Source organism: Tachypleus tridentatus, chromosome 1 (genome assembly GCF_004210375.1).
Source record: "Tachypleus tridentatus isolate NWPU-2018 chromosome 1, ASM421037v1, whole genome shotgun sequence".
NCBI classification, from domain to species: domain Eukaryota; kingdom Metazoa; phylum Arthropoda; class Merostomata; order Xiphosura; family Limulidae; genus Tachypleus; species Tachypleus tridentatus.
In genome coordinates, this window is record NC_134825.1 from 141,334,673 (window position 1) to 141,356,067 (window position 21,395).

The 21,395-nt window shown below is 34.5% G+C and overlaps 1 protein-coding gene across 2 annotated transcripts; it reads left to right on the forward strand.

Moving 5' to 3' along the window:
• Positions 1 to 21,063, forward strand: LOC143225743 (RAB6-interacting golgin-like). 2 transcript variants are annotated; one of them, XM_076455685.1, is made up of 6 exons: positions 1 to 119; positions 2,019 to 2,421; positions 5,948 to 6,049; positions 13,728 to 13,868; positions 15,795 to 16,002; positions 16,847 to 21,063. In XM_076455685.1, exons 1-6 carry the CDS (start codon positions 23 to 25, stop codon positions 17,537 to 17,539), a joined length of 1,644 nt encoding a protein of 547 aa, XP_076311800.1. In that variant the 5' UTR covers positions 1 to 22; the 3' UTR covers positions 17,540 to 21,063. The 2 variants fall into 2 exon arrangements, with proteins under 2 accessions (XP_076311800.1, XP_076311798.1); XM_076455683.1 differs by having other exon boundaries at positions 17 to 143.
• Positions 21,064 to 21,395: the final 332 nt, after the last annotated feature.

Sequence of the window (21,395 nt, forward strand, 5' to 3'; positions counted from 1 at the left end):
TTTAGCTTGCATAGTTGTGTTGATGATGGAGTGGTCAGGATTTACCGAAGAAGAATTAGAACGAATCCGTGGTGGATTTGGAAAAGACATATCCAAACCGACTTTAACCGTACAGAATCGTAAGTGTAGCATAAAGATGAGAGGTACTATAATATGTTGACATTTGATAAGAACTTTGGGAGTCTACAAATATAGTAGTAAGCCTATTATTAGAACTAGGATTTGACATTCGTCAAAGTTTTGGGTGCTATTACACATAGCTGCAACATAAAATATATTATCATATAGTAATATGACATTAAATTATTAGCTGAGTTGCATTCGCTTTTAACAAATTCCATTCTTTGTCATATTTACAACTGTTGTAATTTTCCTATCTAAGTCATTATTAATATTATTATTGAACTTTCTTCAGACTAATTGTGTTTACGTTTTGGTTTTTGAAAGATATTTTGTGTATTTTTGTTACTTGCTTCATGTAGTTGAGAGTAGGTGTTTTAAAAACACTTCTCAGGCTCACGATATGTTTAACACGTTGTTTTTTTGTCTTGCATATAATTTTGTTATATTTTTTTTATCACAAAACCACTACTCTAGCTACCGTATTTTTCAGTGTGGAAGGAAAAAAATATTTTTAACAGTTATCATATATTTACTTGTTCAACATCAGCACAATCTTTTATTATTCTTTAGAAAACTTCAAAAGTAGTATCCATAATAAAATAAAATGTGGTTGTTTTATACATTTACATCAAATCATTGTTCATTCATTATGAAAACTTTCAAAACTTCTTTTGTGTAACTGAATTCACTGAAAACAAGCTCTAAAGGTTCATTCTCACTAATCTTCAAACTTGTCTTTTTGATGTCATTAAAGCAATTGCTCACATCATATTTTTAAATATCTTTATTACAGTTTCCACACTTTGGGAAAGAAAAAATGTTTGGTGCTTTTAAACGTTAAGGAAACAAACTGTTTATTTACCATAGAGAGGCATAACAATTTTGACATTTGGTGCATGGAAACACAGGGGGATTGAGACCCCTTTTTTGAGAAAAATAAATGCATCTTATGCACCAAAAAATACAGTATGTATCTTATAATTTAGATATATAATTTATTACTTTCATAAGCTTCAGACTTTGGTTGTCGTCTAGTCTTAGTAACATCCTGCTACTTGACTCAACAATTGAGTTACTGTTTAAATCAGTAACCTGGATGCTACAATCTTCTAAAGTTACACTATCAGAACTGTTTAATGGGTTTTCATGCATCACAAGATGTTTATATATAGGACTTTGTAGTTTTGCTTGTATCTGGTCATACTGATGTTATCTCGTTTAACGGACGTTAAATTTGTGATGGTACTTGAAGCCAACAAGTACTGTTTTCTGTGGTCAGTAAGTAAGATGCATCCTAATATTTCTTTATTGGTGCTTCCATTAGCATTATTGGTTAGAAGGCTTTAATTCTATTAGTTTCTTATTATTGATGAATATGTACAGCTGTATTATTCTATTTAAGTCATTGGAATACACAATAAATTCTTTTTTTTACATATTTATGTATATATGGTGTACTGTAGTATACATGACAACAGTTTGTATCTACAATTTGACTTTTATTTCAGAAACAAGTAAAAGATGACATACTCTTTTAGGAAGTTAACATGTTTATTTGTAGTTAAGCTTTCAGTTTTTTGTGTGTATATGTTCAAAGTTTCTATGCAAACATTTTGTTGTACATCAGAACAGAAAAACTGCTAATGGTATTCATAATAAGGAAAACATTGTTCCAACAGTAATTATGAAAGAACGAAACAACAAACCATGTTAAACTTTAGACCTGGATTGTTGACATCTAATTTAGTTTTTTCATGGCTTCAGAACAAACTTGTTTGTGTACGTACAGTAATGTTGTTTGTTTTTTTAATTTCCAACGACTGCACATAGAGATTTTGTTATCGAGGGTAACAATTATTTTAAAACAATTTTTCTTTTCTGGTGGACAATGTAAGAATCACAGGCCATCCCAAACGAAAGAGCTAAACCTGTTAAAATCTTGGCTGCAAAGAAAGCAGTTCGAGCTAAAAGATCCATCACTTCTACCACTTCATCAGAATCAAGTACAATAAGTCCTGAACAAAGGCTTTCTAAACCAGTTGCAGCAAAAAATAACAGACGAGCACAGAACGAGACCCAAGGAAAAAACATTCTTGTGTCGAGATTGGAGTCGCTAGATAAAAGTGAAAGGGAGTCGCATAAGAACTCTGAGTTACCCATAAACCAACGGACCTCTGTGGAGAGTTGTAGTGATGGGTCAAAGAGTTCTACTTTATCTGGACATGAGCAGGGAAATGGCAAGAAAGGAAAGAAAGAGCCCTTTGTGCAGATTGACTTTGAAAGGAAGCATGACCCTAAGTAAGTAGTTTAGTATTATTATTGTTTATGTTAATAAAAACTGCATTGAAATACTTCACAACTGATGACCACCAGATTTATACTGTAATGGAAATATCCTTAATACCTTTGTTTATGTTTAGTAAAAAGTAACATTTTTAAGTATTTCATGGATGCATTATATTTAATATTGCATAATACAGCTTATGGATTTGTACTTTTAACCAGGTTTAATTGTAAGGCTTTTGAGATTATGCTAATAAGCTGTCAATACATGGCCACAACATCATGTGTTAGTATTGTTTTTTCATTTTTAACTGACAAAATTTTTCTAAACTATGTATGTCATTTTTAATATATCTTCTCCTTCAGTGTGACATCACTGTTATATCTTTATCAGCAAATATATGAAGATATTTGTAGGTATTTGATAATATAATTCTTTATACATATGTGTATGTATAGATTAACGAAATGTACATTTTATGCAATAAATCATGTGAAATTTGGTTCTAACTGTATTTTTGTAGCAGATAATTTATATATACACATCTTTATTCCTGTCTCTATTGTCATTTTTTACTGTGTGAAACTACCTCACCATTTTTCAGTGGACAAAAAATGCTAATTAGGTCATTAACATAATTATATTTATGATTTTAAAACTGTAAGTTTGTGTTCCTTGTTCAAACACCTCACCATAAGACACCCGTTATAAATAGTGCACTCATATACCTTATCTTTAATTTCATAAGTGGGTTTCTAAGAAAACCTTGAGAGCCAATGTTTATAAGAACAAACACCACTTTCTGTATATTGTCATCAAAGCTACTAATAACTTTTTATTTCCATGCATTTCAGATTTTAGAGAACTGGAATTTCAGTTAGTAAAGGTGTGAATTACTGTTTCTAGCCTACAACGTGATAAAATGGTTACCTTGACATTACAAACCTCTGTGTTGTGGGTTTGTTTAATTAATGAAGTACTGTGATCAAAAGTTTATAGGAAAAAACTGAAAGAAGTTATTGTTTTCTTAATCCAACAAAACCAAAAGTACTATATTATGATAAAGAATGAAATTTATTTTACGGTTTAAAACCTGTAAGTATCTTCCATTTCTATATTGAAATGTGTGTCGTTACTTTAGATCCAGTTTCACTTAATTCCAGGAGTAGGTGATATTTGGCATACTGGTTTTGTCAGAATAGATTTTTACATTATCCATATGAAAACTGATACATATTCATACTCATCAAATAAATTATTTACTTGGGTTATGTATATGTTTGATATGAATACAGTATAACAGATGTGCCTAAATGCATTTTGTAGTTCATAGATGTTTCATGCACTGAGCAAAAAGATTTGTGTTCACAGACAAAGATCTCGAAGCATTATTATATTGGTAATTTACTGGTAACACAGAACTATGTATGTAGCACAAAAGAATGAAAATGAACCCATAACTTGCTTACAACTCCTTTTATTTTTTTACATTATATTTATTACACCACAGTTATGATAATTAAGTAATGTGATATCTAAGTTAAAATTTACTTTGTGAAAAGCTATTTCTGTGCAAAATCTATATACATAAATCAAACTTGTCTTTGCTCAGAGATTCTTTAATATTAAAATGTAAAGAGTTCTCTACACAGGTCTGGAGGTTTGGAATTCTTTTGTCACTTCTGTATTGTTACTTAGGTGTAACTTAATATCATCTGATTGTTTGTTCTCTAATGGTTGTTTTAACACTTGTTGTTTTACACAGTAAACAACTGTACTTAACTTCTAAAACTATGGATAAAGGAATTCACCTCTCAAGTTATTTTGGTTAATTTTACCTTAAAAGTTTGGCAATTTAATTGATTAATTAATGTAATTAATTATCTTGTTTGTATCAGTTAAAGTAACTTAGTGTTTCTGATCATTTCTGTTTTCATTTATTCTAATGTTTGATTAATTATGATTCAAATTATAGTGATTGTAAGTAAATAATTGAGGAATTGAAATCAGTGTTTCCAGCTATTACTGTGTTTGATTATTCCAACAAATAATCCATCAGAATCTGCCTGTACATATCATAGTTTCAGAAACGTAGTACTGATTGACTAATCATATATAATTGATTAATGTAGCCATTCATTGATCACTCAGTAAATACCAATGATAGGTCAGTTCTGCCACTTATATACATAAATTCAGTTAAAAAGTGAACAATTTCAAATGGGTAATATTAATCTAAAACCTGTGAATTTTTAATAAATGATTTTGGTATGGTTTCTTCATGTGCAGTAATTTTCAACTTGAATACATATTTAAAATTCAGAGTGGTAGCACTTAAAGCAAATAACAAAGTTCTGAAGCATATTATTAGAAATGTTGCTCAGTTTTATTTACTTGGAACTTTCTGGATGTTCCACAGACACATTTGTTTTATCACTAAGGGAGTTTTCAATAATGCAACAAAAATGATTTAATTCTTATTGTAATAAGTTTTTGTTATGTTTATTTTCTGGGTTAGTATCAAAACAAACATTTTCCTGCTGCACGTACATTTCCTAACATATTTATATTTTATGAGAGTTTGAAATATGGAAAGAAAAAGGAAGGTTTAACTTTAAATAAAAGTGGGGAGCATTGAAAAATGATGCGTAGAAACAGAGGAGAAAACAGTGTACAGTGTCTCCATCTGCAGTCCTAGTAGTTGAATACAAGCCACATCTATAGATGGGTTCCTTATGGAAAGGAATGTGTACGTGCATGTTTCTTCTGTGATAAGATGTAATATGATGGCTATTGTGGCCTTTTGTCCCAACACTGAAGTGATTCAAATATTCTACTGTAGATTTAAATTAGCAGAATGTAATTATAAATGTTGAGCAGACTAAAGGAAATGTTTCTAATAGTTTTTGATCTTTAGTAACAAAATAACTGAAGATATTTAAATGTAGAAGAAATTAGTTAATCAGTCTTCGGTCACAACCATGTTTGTTTTTTTAATTTGTTTGCTCGTGTTTGTATTTAAGCTAGCTGCCTAATTTAGCATTGAAAGACTAGAGGGAAGACAGCTAGTCATCTCCCCACCACCATCAAATCTTGGGCTATTCTTTTATCAATGAATAGTGGGATTGACCATCACAGCTGAAAGGGCTACCATTTGAATCTGCAACCATCAGATTACGAGTTGAGTGTCTTAACCACCGGATCTTTATTGAACAGTAATTGTAATGCAGTTAATGAAGTTGTGCCTAGGTTTCTGTAAATTAAATGTTCACTGACTGTTCCTGATAAGTAGGTCCATGTATTATTATGTCTGTTTGAAGGCTGAAGTTGTAAATGGTAAGTATAAATATAAACAATAACAAAGCTTTTGATATGTACATCAAAGTTGGATGGAGTTTGAGGGTATTGTGTATACAACATTGAAATTAATTGTATGTGAAGTTGTTATCATGTGTTTATAAGAATTAATAAAACTAAAAACTAATTGTAATTTTTCCTGTTATTCTTTTTAACTGATAATTTCAATTATTTTACTTTAAGGCATGAAAAGGAGGTTCTGGAAAAATTCCAGCAACGACAGAAGCACATGGAAGAAGAAAATGCTAAAAGAAGACAACTTCTTGTTAAAGCAATTACAGACAGGTAGAGTTCCCACTTTATTATAAAGCACACATTTTTACATATACCTTCAAATTAATAATTTGTTTTTTGTACAGTTCACTACAAGTGATGTCCACAAACTGACTGTATTCAGTAATTTTGTTATTGCTAGTTATAACATTCACTGCAAAAGAGCTGACTAAATATTTTACAGAATCCTTATTGGTTATATATAATACATGGGGAGGCACTAGTGGTAACTAGCAGTTATATATAGTACATGGGGGAGGGACTAGTGGTAACTAGGATGATTGATTACAATACTGATAATTATTTTTTATTTAAACTTTTTCTAATAGTTTAGAAAACTGTTTAAAAAATTTGAAATCTACATGTACTTATACTAGTAATCATTAGGATTCATTGGATGCTCTAGGGTTAACTTCTCTTGCATTTTGAAGTAAATTACAATTATTCCAAATGGAATTTTGAAGTAAAGGTCCTTGGAACACAAACTTGTTGTGAAAGTATATATTTAATATAAACATACAACACTTTTTGTAACAAACTTAAACTCTCTGACAGCCAAGCTTATTTTTACCAATTTATCTATTTAGGAACTGTTTATGAAACAAGGCCCTGCATGGCTAGGTGGTTAAGGCACTCATAGTCTGGGGGATGCGGGTTTGAATCCCTGTCACACCAAACATGCTTGCCCTTTCAGCCGTGGGGGTATTATAATGTGATGGTCAATGCTACTTTGTTGGTAAAACCAACAGTTGGTGGTGGGTGGTGATGACTAACTGCCTTCCCTCTAATCTTACACTGCTAAGTTAGGGATGACTAGCACAGATAGCCCTCATGTAGCTTTGTGCAAAATTCAGAACAAACCAATTATGAAACAAAATATTTCTATATTTCCAAAGTTTCTTGTATTTATCAATTATTTCATTATATCTTAAAACTATAGACAAAACTTAAGTTTCTATAGCTAAAAAAAAAATAGATAAATAAAGGTTGTACATAAGTTGTCTCAAACCTAATGAAAGCAAAAATATTACTTCTTTGATTTGTTTGTTTTTGACACCTCAGCAGGTTTTGGAATCATAATTCCTGTTCGCTTCCCATTGACAGTTTAGATTAAGGAAATATATTGGAAAGGGAGAAAGTAATCTACCATTGGTCTATCTATCTTTACAAGTGAAATGTGAACGAGCCAGGTGTAATAACAAACACTCTTTGAAGTAAAAATAAACTGGGACAATTTAACATTTTTACTGTTCTCATTGGGAACAGAAAGAATTAGACTAAAAACTAGAATAGTTCCATTTTTTCCTGGGATGTCTTACAACTCTAAGTGTGGCTCATTGGTTAATATGCTGAACAATGAAACTGAGCTTTGTGGTTCACATCCCATTATAATGCATGCATTTAGTCAGCTTAATCCAAACGTTGGAGGTAGCTAAGGTGGACCAGCTGTCTTCCCTTTAGTACACCACTTCAAATTTAGGGACAGCTAGTGTGGATAGCTCTCATATAGCTTTACACAAAATACAATACACAAACTTTATTATTGTTAATATGTCTATTCTAAAAATGCATTTAAGTGTTCTCTCTATATAGAATGTTACTGTAAATAAACTGGTAAAAGTGGTATAGTTCCCAGTGCTGGTAAACTTTGACTTGTGTTTTTGATGAATATTCATAATTTGTAAATATTTCCTCTCGGTGTGGATTCCTGTACGTGGTGAGGGGACCTCCGAGGGAAGGTTCTGATCTTTCAGTTTACCTCCTCTGGAATCTAAACATCCACCCATGTGTGTGCCATGCGTGGCGACCCGTGAAGGGGAGTAGAGGATCCTGGTGGCTGAGGGGTCCAACCTTAACACACCACTTTGGCCTTGAATTCCTGTAGACTGGTGGCCTTTAGGTGGCCCCCCTTGGGTCAATCGGCTGGTCCACTTGGGCTAGAGTCAACCAAGTACCAGTGTTGGAAGTTCTCAACAGGTGTTGTGGACATTGTGCCTGATGCTGGTGTTTTGCTTATAGTGCCCACAAAACCCTGGCGTTGCTGCATTGTCCTTGCATGACGTTGTAGTGCATCCCCTCGGAGGGCTCCATGGTGGGTGGGGTCAGTGGGTACCGAAATTTTTCTTTTTTCCTATGGATCCTCCTTCAAAAATGTAAATAAAATAGTGAAAAAACAGTCAATAGGTAAGCGACTACGTCTTGAAGACTCTGAGCAGCGATCTTCGACATCTGTAACACACCAACTTCATTTTCTTATATTACATTCTCTTTCAGAAAAACCTTCAGGGCAAATGTCCCCCTTTTTTATTCAGAAGGGGCTAGAGGGTCGTGCTGGCTCTCCAAAGTCAGTAAAGAAGCTTTGATCTGGAGACATATTAGTTGAAACATCCACAACCCAACACAGTGAACTCCTCTTGAATTCAACGGCAATTGGGGATATACCTATTGAGGTTTACCCCTCATGCTACCTTGAATTTATCACGAGGAGTTATTGTTGAGAGGGATTTGAAGAACGTCCCTGAGTCAGAAATTCTCGCTGGTCTCTCCACTCAAGGAGATTCTACTGTGAGGCACATCTCCACTCGCAAAGATGGAGTTACACTGCCAACAAATACCCTTGTTTTGACATTTACATCATCACGTGCACCTGCCACCATCAAGGCAGGTTATCTAATTTGCAGGGTATGGTCATACATTCCAAACCCTCTCCGATGTTTCCAATGTCAGAGGTTCGGCCACTCAAAGGCATCATGTTGTGGTTCCCTGACATGTGCTTGTTGTGATAGCAAAGACCACGATGCCTATGAATGTGACATGGACCCACATTGCATCAACTGCAATGGTTCTCACCCTTCCTACTTTCGTTTTTGCTCAACATGGTTGGAGGAAAAAGAGGTGCAGCATTTGAAAACAACCCATAACATTAGTTATCCTGAGGCTCGGAAATTGCTGCCCACCACTCCATCTCGGATATATGCTGCTGCACAACTACAGTGGGAGTGCAGTCAGATCACTTTGTGCCTCCAAGAGAATCGTTTTGAAAACAAATGAAAAGCCTTTTAACCTCCATGGTTAAAAAGGTTGAATCGACTTCCACACTCATCTCTGTTCCTCCCATACATTCCAACAAACCTCAAGATCCACATCCTTCAGTTTCAAATACAGGCATTTCTTCTGATACATCTTTTTCTCCCACTTCAAGAGGCAAAACAATCATTCGTTCGTGTCCTCGGTCATTGGAATCCCCCTCTCAATAACAAAGACCTGCCCACTCGACCCAGGGCAGGATCCATGGAGATTGATAGACCTCCTCCGACTAAGGACAGTAAGGAAAAAAGACGTGGTCGTAAACAGAAGGGTTCTCCAGCCACTTCGCCTACCCATCATTAAAAATGGCCACCTTGATACAACGGAACTGTCGAGGTTTACGTACTAATCTGGATGATATCTAAACACTGATTGCTTCCTACCATCCTGTATGTCTTTCCTTACAAGAAACATTTCTAAAACCTGCTGATACAGTCACCATTTGGCAGTTTTCTCTGTACAGAAATGATAGGCTGTGTGATGGAGGAGTACATGGAGCGGTGGCACTATTGGTTGATCAGCATGTGCTCACCCTGTCTTTGTCACTCAGCACACCCTTGGAGGCCGTAGCCATCTATGTTTCCTTGGGTCATACCATCACTGTTTGTTCTCTCTACCTTTCCCCTGGAGAGACATATGATCAATCAGACATTGATGCTCTCGTTGAACAGTTGCCGTCTCCCTTTCTACTCCTGGGGGACTTTAACGGACATTATTCCCTCTGGGGAAGTGCTGTTATTGACAGGAGGGGTTGCTCTGTAAAGCGTATGCTCTCTGATCACAATCTTTCTCTTTTCAATACTGGTTCTTCCACTTATTTTCATGCACCTAGTCAGTCATTTACCGCTATTGATCTCTTGGTTTGCTCCCCTTCATTATTTTCCCATTTTTCATGGAGGGTTGACAATAATCCACTAGGCAGTGATCATTTTCCTATATTTTTGAGAGAGACTGGCTGTGGTCAATGCCACTCTACCTGCATGCCCTGGTGGAAGCTGGATCAGATAGACTGGTCCACTTTCACTGCTCTCGCAGAACTTGATCCTGCCATCGTGAATCAGCCATCACAAGACGACTGTGTGGCAGCAATAACTAACTGTATTATACAAGCAGCTGCTCAGTGTATTCCTATAACCTCGACACGTTTTCCACGATATTCTCATCCGTGGTGGAATCCTGCTTGCCACTTGGCACGGAAGGCTCAAAAATGGGCCTGGGATACTTTCCGAGATATCCCACACTTTCGAACTGCATTGCTTTCCAACAGTCTGGTAGTACATCTATTGGACCTGATGATGTACACTATGACATGCTGCACTATCTCTCTCCTGCTTTTCTTGATATTCTTCTAATTGTTTTTAACTGGATCTGACAAGAGAATGTTTTTCCTGATGCTTGGCACCAGGCTATTATCTTACCTTTCTCTAAACCTGGGAAAGATCCCAGGATTCCTTCAAACTACCATCCAATTGCTTTGATGAGCTGTCTCTGTAAGACATTAGAGAGGATGGTTAATGCTCGTCTTGTTTGGTTCCTCGACTCAAACAACCTCTTCTTGCCCACCCAGTGTGAGTTCCGACGACAACACTCCATCACAGACCACCTAATGTGATTTGAAACATCAATCAAAGAAGCCTTTCTCAAATGCCAATATCTTGTATCAACATTCTTTGAAATTGAGAAGGCTTATGACACAACATGGAGGTATGGCATTTTGCGAGACCTCCATATATATGGGTTATGTGACCATTTACCCGTGTTTATTAAAAATTTTAATGGGCAGGAGATGCCAAGTTCGTGTGGGTTCGACACTTTCCCATTCTTTTGTACAGGAACTTGTGGTCCCTCAGGGCTGTGTTTTGAGTGTCATACTTTTCAGTATAAAGATAAATGCCATCACTGAACAACTCCCTCTCACTGTTGCAAATGGGCTCTATGTCGATGACTTTCACATCTCGTGTCAGTCATCGAACATGAGATATATATTGAGCAGCAACTACAAACTGCCCTCAATTGTGTAGTGAAGTGGACTACGGCAAACGGCTTTAATTTTTCTCTCTCTAAAACCGTTTGCATGCACTTTTGCCATCCTGTAAAAGCTGTACACTTACCCGGAACCAGTGTAGAATTTTAGATTCTGAACTCCATATCGGTGAAGTTTCACTGCCAGTGGTCCCTGAGACCAAGTTCTTGGGGTTTATCTTTGACCGTAAGCTGACCTTTATACCACACTTAAAGCAGCTACGGGTCAAATGCACAAGAGTACTGAACATCCTCTGTGTTCTCTCTATCACCAGTTTGGGAGCAGATCGATGTTCTGTGTTAAAGATATATCATGCTCTTATTCGTTCAAAACTCTACTATGGATCAATGGTCTATGGCTCTGCCAGACCCTTGGCCTTAAAGATGCTGGACCCCATTCATCATCAAGGACTTGACTCTGCATTGGGGCTTTCCTCACCTCCCCAGTTCAGAGCTTATACATGGAATCTCACGAACCTTCTTTGCACCTTTTCCGTTTGCAGCTGTCTTTACTGTATTCTTCGAAACTTCGTTTCTAACCAAAGCATCCCATTTGGGGATGTGTTTTCCTTCCTCAGTGGGCCTTACTTTATCAAAACAGACGATCTGCCATTGCTCCTTTTGGCCTTTGCATCCAGATGCAATTGGATGATTGGGTCTGTTCTTGGATAACATTGCAGAATCCACTGGTCAGCCCATCCCTCCATGGCTTATTACAGTCCCCATATGTGGCCTTTCTTAAGTCATCTGAAAAAGGCAGATACTCCTGATTGGAAGTACCGTCTTTTATTTACTGAACATCTTTCGAACAATCATTCCATTCCAATTTATATGGATGGTTCCAAATCGGGTAATTCTGTGGGGTCTGTCATGGTTGTGTGCAGATTTCCCCTTTACAGCTTCTGTGTTCACTGCTGAACTGTACACCATTTCTCTTGCCCTGGATCATGTTGAAGCTGAGCAGTACTCCGACTGCACTATTTATACTGACTCCCTTAGTTCTCTGCTGGCCTTGGAATCTCTTCACGTTGGTTCACACCCTGTTCTCACTGATATTCAAAACCGACTGGCCCATTTTTCATTAACATCTACTTCTATCCAGTTTTTCTGAATACCAGGCCACGTTGGTATTCGTTGGAATGCGCTTGCAAACACGGCAGCTAAATCTATATGCTTTGGCACAATCACCACTGTGCCTATTCCATACACAGACTATGGTCATGTATTCAAGGCTCGGCTCAGTGCCAGCTGGCAGTCCACTTGGAGTGAGCAACGTGACAACAAGCTTTTTCAAATAAAACCCTATATTGGGCTTTGGCCATCTAGCTTCCGTAAGGTTCGGAAGGAGGAAGTTGTTCTAACTAGACTACGCATTGGTCCCAGTTTTTTAACTCATTGTTTTCTTCTATCTGGAACTGATGCACCAGTGTGTAGTTTGTGTAACACTCAAATCACTGTAAGCCACATTTTACTTTCTTGCCATCATTAAGAGTCATAATGACAGCACTATTTTAAACATGTTCTGTTCCAGGGTTTGTCTAACATTGGATAGTGTTATTGGTGATGGTGACACTGTCCACCTTGATAAAGTTTTCAGATTTTTAATAGCCATTAATCTTTTTAACCTCATTTAAGTGTTGGATATTTATTCATTGCACCTTTTTAATTGTGGTTCCATTTTCAGAATCTCAATTTCTCTAGTTCAATTTGACATTGGAAAATGGCCAGAACATTAAATAACTCGACACCAGGACTGGAAAGGCCAACTTTAGGTTACTAACTATGCTGTTTGAACTACCCGTTAGTCGTCCTGGCAAGTTGTTATTATAATTTTGCTGCATGTCTTTTAACACTTTTATTACTTTACCTTTTGGTACTGGCCATAATGACACATAACCCGGAACCACGACTGGAAAGACCAACTTCAGGTGACTGACGGTGGTTCTTGTACTTATCTGTTAGTCTTCCTGGCGGGTTATGATAATTATCATTATGCTACAGGATGTCCTTTACAACTTCTCTTACTCTGCTTTCTCGTTTTTCAACGATGTTTTGTTTTACCTTCATTTCCTTTTATGTATTTTACGACATTTAATTTATTTTTACCTTTTTACTGGACGTTTGACGCAGATAGCCTAGCTGCTTTGTGCCATAAAACACTAAATCAATCAATCAATCAAATCAATCAATTGTAAATATTCTCTTGAATTTAACCAGACAACTTTGTTATCATTATAAATAAAAACTATAATGAATGTATTTTCCACGTAGAATCAGATTAGCTGAATAATGGTTCAAGGTTTGGGCTACTTTGTATGTGAACACTTTTATAATTGAAATGCCCTTAATACAACATGAACTTAAGTGTTTTGTAACAAAATAGATAAGTACTTGTGAATATAATTCTAGATATATTTGTATAAGATATTTCAATTTATTTAAACTGAGTGAATACATGTATATAGTTAATACAGAGTTCTTAACAGAATTAAAACATTGTTTCTTGAAACAAAATAGATCGGTATTTATAGGAATTATTCTGAATTTTAATTGTATAAATTCTGGAATTTATGGAATACAGAAAAAAAAGGACCCAGGCTGAAGCCAAGAAACTGTCAAAAATCCAGGAAGAACTAAACCATTTGGATTCTGTGCTCAGCATTGATGTGTCTGTTCTTCGTGACCAAATTGAAACTGCAAGTTTAGAATTTCACGAAGCTCAGTAAGTAATAAGTATTCTTTTGAAGTACTTTGTGAGACATCAGAATTGGATGTAAAATAGAAAATCTGTGTAAATTTATCATTTACAAACTTAAAATCGGGCTTTAGGTGAAATCAAGAGCACTAAGTTTGAATAACAGAAATTCCAGTTAAGATTCCACCTTTGTTCACTTCTTGTCTTTTATAGTTTTGCTCAAAACTTATGTCCTCCTTGATGGTACTAGCTGTAAACTACAAAGGATAGAATTCTGATTTGCCATTCTCAATGCTAACAGTTAAAAATAAAATAAATCCTAAGGAACAATTCTTATCACTTTTGTGTTTGTTCTTTTATTAGTTCTAGAATGTATAAAAAATGGGACATGGATTTCATTTGTGTGTTCTGACATCTTGTCATCCCTTGTTCCTTTGTGAGGATATTTTCTTTATAGATCTTTTTTTGTGAACATCAATGTATAAGTGTTGAAGTAAACATTTAGTTGAATACCCGTTGTATACAGTTGGAGAATGTGTTATTCTTGGTTTTTTTCTTCCACTTGATGTCTAGAAATACTGATCTGTATTGACTTGGCTTTTGTGAATTAATAAGCAAACATGTTTTATTCAGCATTTGTGTGTCAGGTCCCACCTAATTGACTTGACCATCTGTGGTCTTTTTACATTTTTTCCTCACCAGTGGTTGTGCTTTTCAACACCAATCATCTGTGGTTTGTTTTTTATTTTATTTCATCGACATTGTCTCCTTCAGCTTTTGTGTGCTTGATGTTTTTATATCTGCATGTCGGAGCGGATGTATACCAGCGTCCTTGCTTCTCCAGTATTTAGTTTGAATTGGTGGACATTTTCCACATTTGTAAGTTTGTTTAGCTATTCCTTGTGGTTACTTTTTCAGCATCTTTTTTTGCTACCTGAGGAATAGTATATTGCTATAGGTCAAGCTTTTGAAGAACCTTGTCAGCAACATCTTTAACTGCTAGGACTCGGTCCTCAACATCTTTAACTATGTAGATTTTCTCCATTGTATCATTAACTATGAGGATCCTGTCTATGACATATTTAAGGATCCTGTAGAATTGTGGCTCTTGCATATTTCTAGAAAGAGAAAATGTTTCAACTTATATACCAAAGTCTTCTTTACATTGAAATCAAAGTTGTTAACTGTGTATTGAAATTAATTTGGCTAGTACAGTTCTGTGAGGGTTCTTTCCTGTGCACATATTTCTTTGCACGAGCAAGCATCTCTGGAATTCTGTGTGGTGTCATCATCCATTCTGTGCAGGTTGTCAAGAACTGTTTTCCAGGGGGTTCTGTTGCCAAAACTCTGTCCTTGACTGAATGTGGCTTATAGTTTCAATAATTCTCCAGTTTTCCAGTGGTAGGCTGTGTCTAGAGTTTGATGGTAGACCCTGTTTTGTCTAATTGTGATCTGTCAATGCTGATATTTCCATATATATATGTAATTATAGTTGTATTCTTGTGTTAGTCTAATCTTTGGTTTGATCTATTTATCCAATTGTAATAAAGAAATGTTGATTACTACAATCGGCAAAATAAAGTTTTGAAAGAAACGTGTTAGAAACCAGTAAAGTTGAAGTTGAATGGCTGTATAGAAGAGAATTTTCTGATCAACAGTATAAAAATTTGTACAGTGAAAGGAAATATTTGTATTTTTTTTTTCTCTTCTGAAAAGCTGTGGCACAACAAAAGCTTGGAAGTTTTACAGGCTTTCCTTCTTATGTTTTAAACTTCCTTGTTAAGTTAATTTGTGGTTTATTACAAGATAGAAACATTATTTGTAAAATTGATTTAAATCTTTGCAGTTTGGTATGTTGCAATGAACCATTTCATTGATAGTTAATAAATTTCAGACAAACAGTCAACATCTAGTAGGCTTGTACTCAAGTGTTTTGTATTATTCTACAATTAGGAAGCGTTACGATAAAGCAGAGAAAGAGTATGTTGAAGCCAAACTTGATATGTTTAAAAAGATGGAGCAGAAGGAGGAGCTCACAGAGAGGTTATGTACAATAATAGAACAAAACGAAGTTCGCAAATCGCGTAAACTCTATGAGCTGATGAAGCAACTGGAAATGGAATCCACGATTGAAGAATGTGAAGCTATCGGTATTGAAAACGTGAGTAGTTCTTTATTTAAAGAAGGAGAATGTATATAATATAGTTTATCTACTTGTACAAAGTACCTGTTTTATACTTTAAATTTATTAACTTACTGGCTGTGAATTTAAAGTGTTTTAGAAATAATAAAGTTTGTTTTGTAGTTACAAATGTTTGGTGTAACGGTAACGGTATTTTTTGATGGATTATTTAGATTGAGTATTCACGATGAAATTTAGTTGAATGGATGGCAACTACCTCATGTAGAAACACAAGTGTAAAAGATGACGTTTCAAATTGTCATCCTCTACACTTATGTTTCTATGACATTGTGAGATTTTTGTGGCTTAACAATAACCTAGCTACATTTGCTAACAATAGTTGGAGCCCATTCCCCTACCTTACATCTGTACATGGTATTGTTAAAACTATAGTTCTACGTGTCTCACATAGAACTATTAACAACTGACTAACTTGTGACTTTTCTGTTTTTGATCCAAGGTACCTGCCAGATTTCCGTGCAGTAGTATTTGAACATGTAGCTTCTAGGTGTTGTTTTATGCCAAGTGTATTTGTAAGTTAATCTGTACCGCTTGCTTTGGAATAACTCTGCAGTCTCCATCGATACTAAAATACACAAAAGACAATGGTATAACTTACTAGTTTTTCATGTTGCTCGCTGAGGAAAGAACTAATTCTTTTTTTTTTAATGTTACTGAAATTTTATTCTAGTTATATTGTTTTATAATAGCAATTTTTGTACAGAATAATAAATCTGATCTAATGCTGTGTTACTGGCCATTACTTAATATTGTGGACTGAAATAAAGTGATTCACTAAACAGATTTATTTGATATCTTTTAGATCCTGCCTCATTTGTGTTCTCTCAGTGATGCCACCTATTCATACTGTACAACTATCAAACCACCAGGCTCTGCTTCTTCAACCAATAAACCCTGTTCATCACAAGTAGACAAAGAGTTACACAGTTCCATTTCCAAACAAGAAACTGTTCAAGATAAGCCACACACTTCTTGTAAAACAAACAGCGTAGTTTCAATTGAAACTGCACCAGTTCTGCCTGAAGAAAAGACATGCAGTCTTGAAAACACCACACAATCCTCTGGTCTTGTCAATAATCAAGGCTCCTCAATATCTTGTAATACTTTAAACAGTAGCTCTCAAGATGTCCAAGACAATGGTGATTTAAAGAACGGTGAACTTCAAGGTGCCTTTCTGTATAAAAGTTCAGAAACCGACAAGGTTGAAAATACACCAGTTTCATCTGTTACAGACCAACATACTCCCATTGAAGCCACCCAGTCTCTTGTGAAAGTTACTGATAATGGAAACACTTCAGTTTCATGTGAGGTAAAGGCATGTCCTCAGGAGATCCAGGTTTCATCTTGTGAAAGTCACAAGACACCAGAAAGTGATGATAAACTCACAGAGGTCTCCAAGTGTATAAGAGGTACACTAGTTACATATCCTGGAGAAGATGGTTATCTTAAAAATACAGTAGTATGTTTCAATGCAGAAAAACAAGACGTTAGTTGAAGAGTGAATAAATGATATTAAAATAATAAAACTACAATAAAAGCACATTATTCTTCCTGTCTCTGCACTACTACCACTGGAAAGGAGTGATGAACATTGGTGCCAAACATGTTTTAAAATAGTACTGACTAGATTACAAGTATTTGGTATCAGTCCTGGTTGAGTAAGATTGTATATTCCAAGTGCACATGGTTGAAACAAGTATGTTGCTACTGGTGTGTCTAGTTTATAAAACCACCAGCTCAGTCTTTTTTTTTTTTCTATCTTTAACCATTTTTTCCACAATTAATTTTTTTTTGTCTAATTGACAACGGTTACACCTTGTTTTGAAGCATTTAAAGCACCTTAGCGTGATAAATGTTTTTAATTTTAAAACACTTATTATGATTGTTAAGTATGGTATAAAGTGCCACTGTTAACCTTTATAAACACTGAAGTGCCTTTATTGTAAAAGTGTTAATTGTGCAATATTGTGTCTTGAAATACTGTTAACACTGATTTTATACAAAGAACCGTAAATAGTAATCACATGATTTGCCACTTCTACTATTAATTTCTTCAGTCCTGTGTGGCTGCTTGTAGACATATTATACAACTTCACTGTAAGGTAACCCGATTTTTATCTGTCTCTTTTTTTTCATTTTTACATATCATAACTCCTGTATTTTGGTGAATATTTTGTTATGTGAATTGTTTTTAGGTACTGTTATTTAAAAATTTCATCAGTTATTATGTTATATCAAACCGTTCATATTTGGCATCTTGTCTTTATAATTTGGTGTTTTCCCTGTATAAGATTACTTTAGAATTATGTTTTTTTCTTGGAAGGAAATGTTGTATTATTTATATAAAACTGGGACAGAATTGAGAGGTTTTTTACTGATGAATAATTATTTAGAATTTAATTTGTATAGTTAATTCAGAAAAGCTAGAATCAGACAGCTTAATACTATGTCCAAGTAAACAAACAGCATGAAAAAAACCGCTTAGACATTTTATATTCTGTTATGTTGCTACCACTGATGAAAGCCATGTGGACCTAGTCTCAAACACTGTATAGATTGTTTTTCAAGCTCAACTGGCATGTTCGTAATTTTTGTATCTTACAGAAACGTTTGAATTGAATTACTAAAGAATTCAATGAGTCACTTTAAGACTATAAAATAATGATTTAAATAATCAACTGGTGTTTGACATCCACGTCAGATTTGCAGTCTTGGAAAGCTTACCTGGAGCCTTCGGATATCATGGAGGGGTTGTGTAAGGAGAAAATTATACAATCACACCTAAAGACTCATTTAGCTTAGAGACAATTGATATATTGTAGTTTATAGTTAATGTATTATTGTGCATTATTTAAACGCAGCATAAATTCTCAATACAAATCTTTGAACCAGGTATTACCTGGAAGCTAAACTGTGAACCTATAGGTTTGTAATTGACATAACAATAAATTGAACTCTACACTTGTGGTTCTGAATGACATTTTAACATGAGAGAAATCCTGCTGTTTGATTAGAGTAACCCATCGAAGGTGGGTAATGTTGAGTGGTTGTCTTCTCTCTAATCTGACAGTTTGTAGTTAGGGATATTTTTTATGTAGCTTTATTCAAGTATTCAAAAGAAAATCTTAATACATTTGAAGTTGCATAATATTTTGATAGAAATATATGATTGGTATTTGAAGAGAGCCTTTAGGTTTTTTCTATGATATAGTAGAAGAGAATGATTAGATTCTAACATTACTCTGTACAAGTGTTTAATAGTATATTTCTAGGTTTATGTTAATACTGTGATTCTTGACAAAACATAATATATTTTAACAACTGAATTTAAACTTTCCACAACATGAACCAAATAATCATGTCAGAAGTAATAGGTCAGAAACACCAGTTGGACCATAACTATTCTAAGATGTGTGTGAAACTTATTGATTCCATTACTGAATTCTGAAGTATATTGTCATTTTATCTAAATAAACCTAGAACTGACATGAGTGTGAACAGAAGTAATTGTTTTACCTGAAACGAAATCTGTACTCTTTAAGAATTACAATACAGCCGTTTGTATTAGAAATGGACTATCCCAATGTCCCACTCTTGTTAATGGTAATGTAATGGATGTCAGTGCTCTGATGTTACCTGTAATAAAGTGAACAGTGTTAACTATTCTGATACTGTTAACAAACTCACAGTGATATATGTGGTACAATAATGTCAGTGTCCTGATGGTGTTACTTGTATTGTAACAAGTATTATTGTTACTACTTTACAGTGTTGCAATACTGTTAAATGCAGTTATATTGTTTAATGTCTGTGTCAGTTTGGGCAACTACAAAACTGACATTTTATGTTTAAAGAGAAATCAAGGTTGCATTATTTAAATCAAGTAGGTAACGTGCAAGTCTTTTAAAGTTTGACATGATTATGAGTAAGAACTACATGGTGAATGCATATCTCCTTATGTGGTGTACTTCCTTGGTGTTTAATGTTTTGAGATACCAGGTTTAAAAAATGAAACAAAGAAAATATATTCTATTTTTACAGATATTCAACACACTTTCTGTCAGTTGTGATTTGTTTGGTGCTAAAGACAAAATGAATTTAAATGCAATAATTATCTGAAGATTATTTAACTGAGGTGATGTGAACCAAAGTTTGTTACTGTGTGATACCTCTTATCGTAAGGCATACATTCCAGAGTACCACATAACTGTATTTACATCATATATGGCCATTTGTAAAACGTATTTAAACAGAATAGCTTGTGTGACATTATTACTAAAAAATTACATATCTAGAAATTTTTGCAATATATCTGCTTAACCAAAATAGATTTATATGAGCAGCTAAAAAAAACAATTGTGTCTATTTCTAGACATACTGTACTGGAACTGTGATGTTCAAGGATAATGTGAAAAATCAACAAAGCTTAAAGTAATTTGTTGTCTGCAGTAATGCATGGTTGGTTGGTTGTTTGTTTCAGACCCACCTACTGCGTGATGTTGGAAAGACATCTGGCAGATGAACGTGAAAATCTGTGTGAAATAATTAGGTGGTTATTACATCACTGTCGAATAATTTACACGAGTGAACTTAAAGTTCAGTTTTTGATTAATACGACATAAGGAGCTACTGTTGAACAAAACTTGTACACCAGTGTTGTTTTTGTGTTTAAAATTTTATAAAGTTTGTTGTTTTGTAGTAAACTGCTTTTCTTAAGTCAGTGTAAACCCCTTTCATTTGCTGAACATATTATTGTGTTTAAGTTCACAGGCCTTTAAATTATTATAGTAAAACTTGATATATGAAATGTTCTCGTAAAAGAGATGTATAGCTAACATTGTGTTATTGCTTTGGAGTGAGGTGTATTATTTGTAATGCATTTGGTAATTTGTGTAATAACGCACTATTTTTACATCGGTTGTTTGAGCATTGTTTCTAGAAATCAAGATAGATAAAGATATTTTAAATGCAACACATTTTGAATGGAACATTTAATAAAATTGAATATTTACAGTAAAACATGTATATATTCTATTTGAATTTAATAAGTGATGTACAGACCTTTATCTGAAAATCAACAATTGAAATAATGTTAAGTCTGACAAAGTCAAGTCTGAAATGTAAGGGTATGAACCTTGTCATGTGCCTGTACAAACTTCCATATCAAATCTTATGAAATATCACTAACAGTGTAAGACTAATGGGTAATTGAACCCCAAATTAATCATAATTTTATTGTACTTTGCTTCTTAACTCATTTACACTGAGATCACCTACATGGATTACTTGAAGCCTTACCTCTGTTTTTATTTTAAAACCAACTAACAAAATTTTCTAAAATGTAAATTAGT

Excerpts from the sequence above, each read along its gene's own strand:
- LOC143225743 (XM_076455683.1), top strand. The coding sequence starts at position 23 with ATGATGGAGTGGTCAGGATTTACCGAAGAAGAATTAGAACGAATCCGT. Across the intron at positions 144-2,018 it reads GTGTAGCATAAAGATGAGAG|AATCACAGGCCATCCCAAAC; the intron begins GTACTATAATAT and ends GGACAATGTAAG. Across the intron at positions 2,422-5,947 it reads GAAAGGAAGCATGACCCTAA|GCATGAAAAGGAGGTTCTGG; the intron begins GTAAGTAGTTTA and ends TTTTACTTTAAG.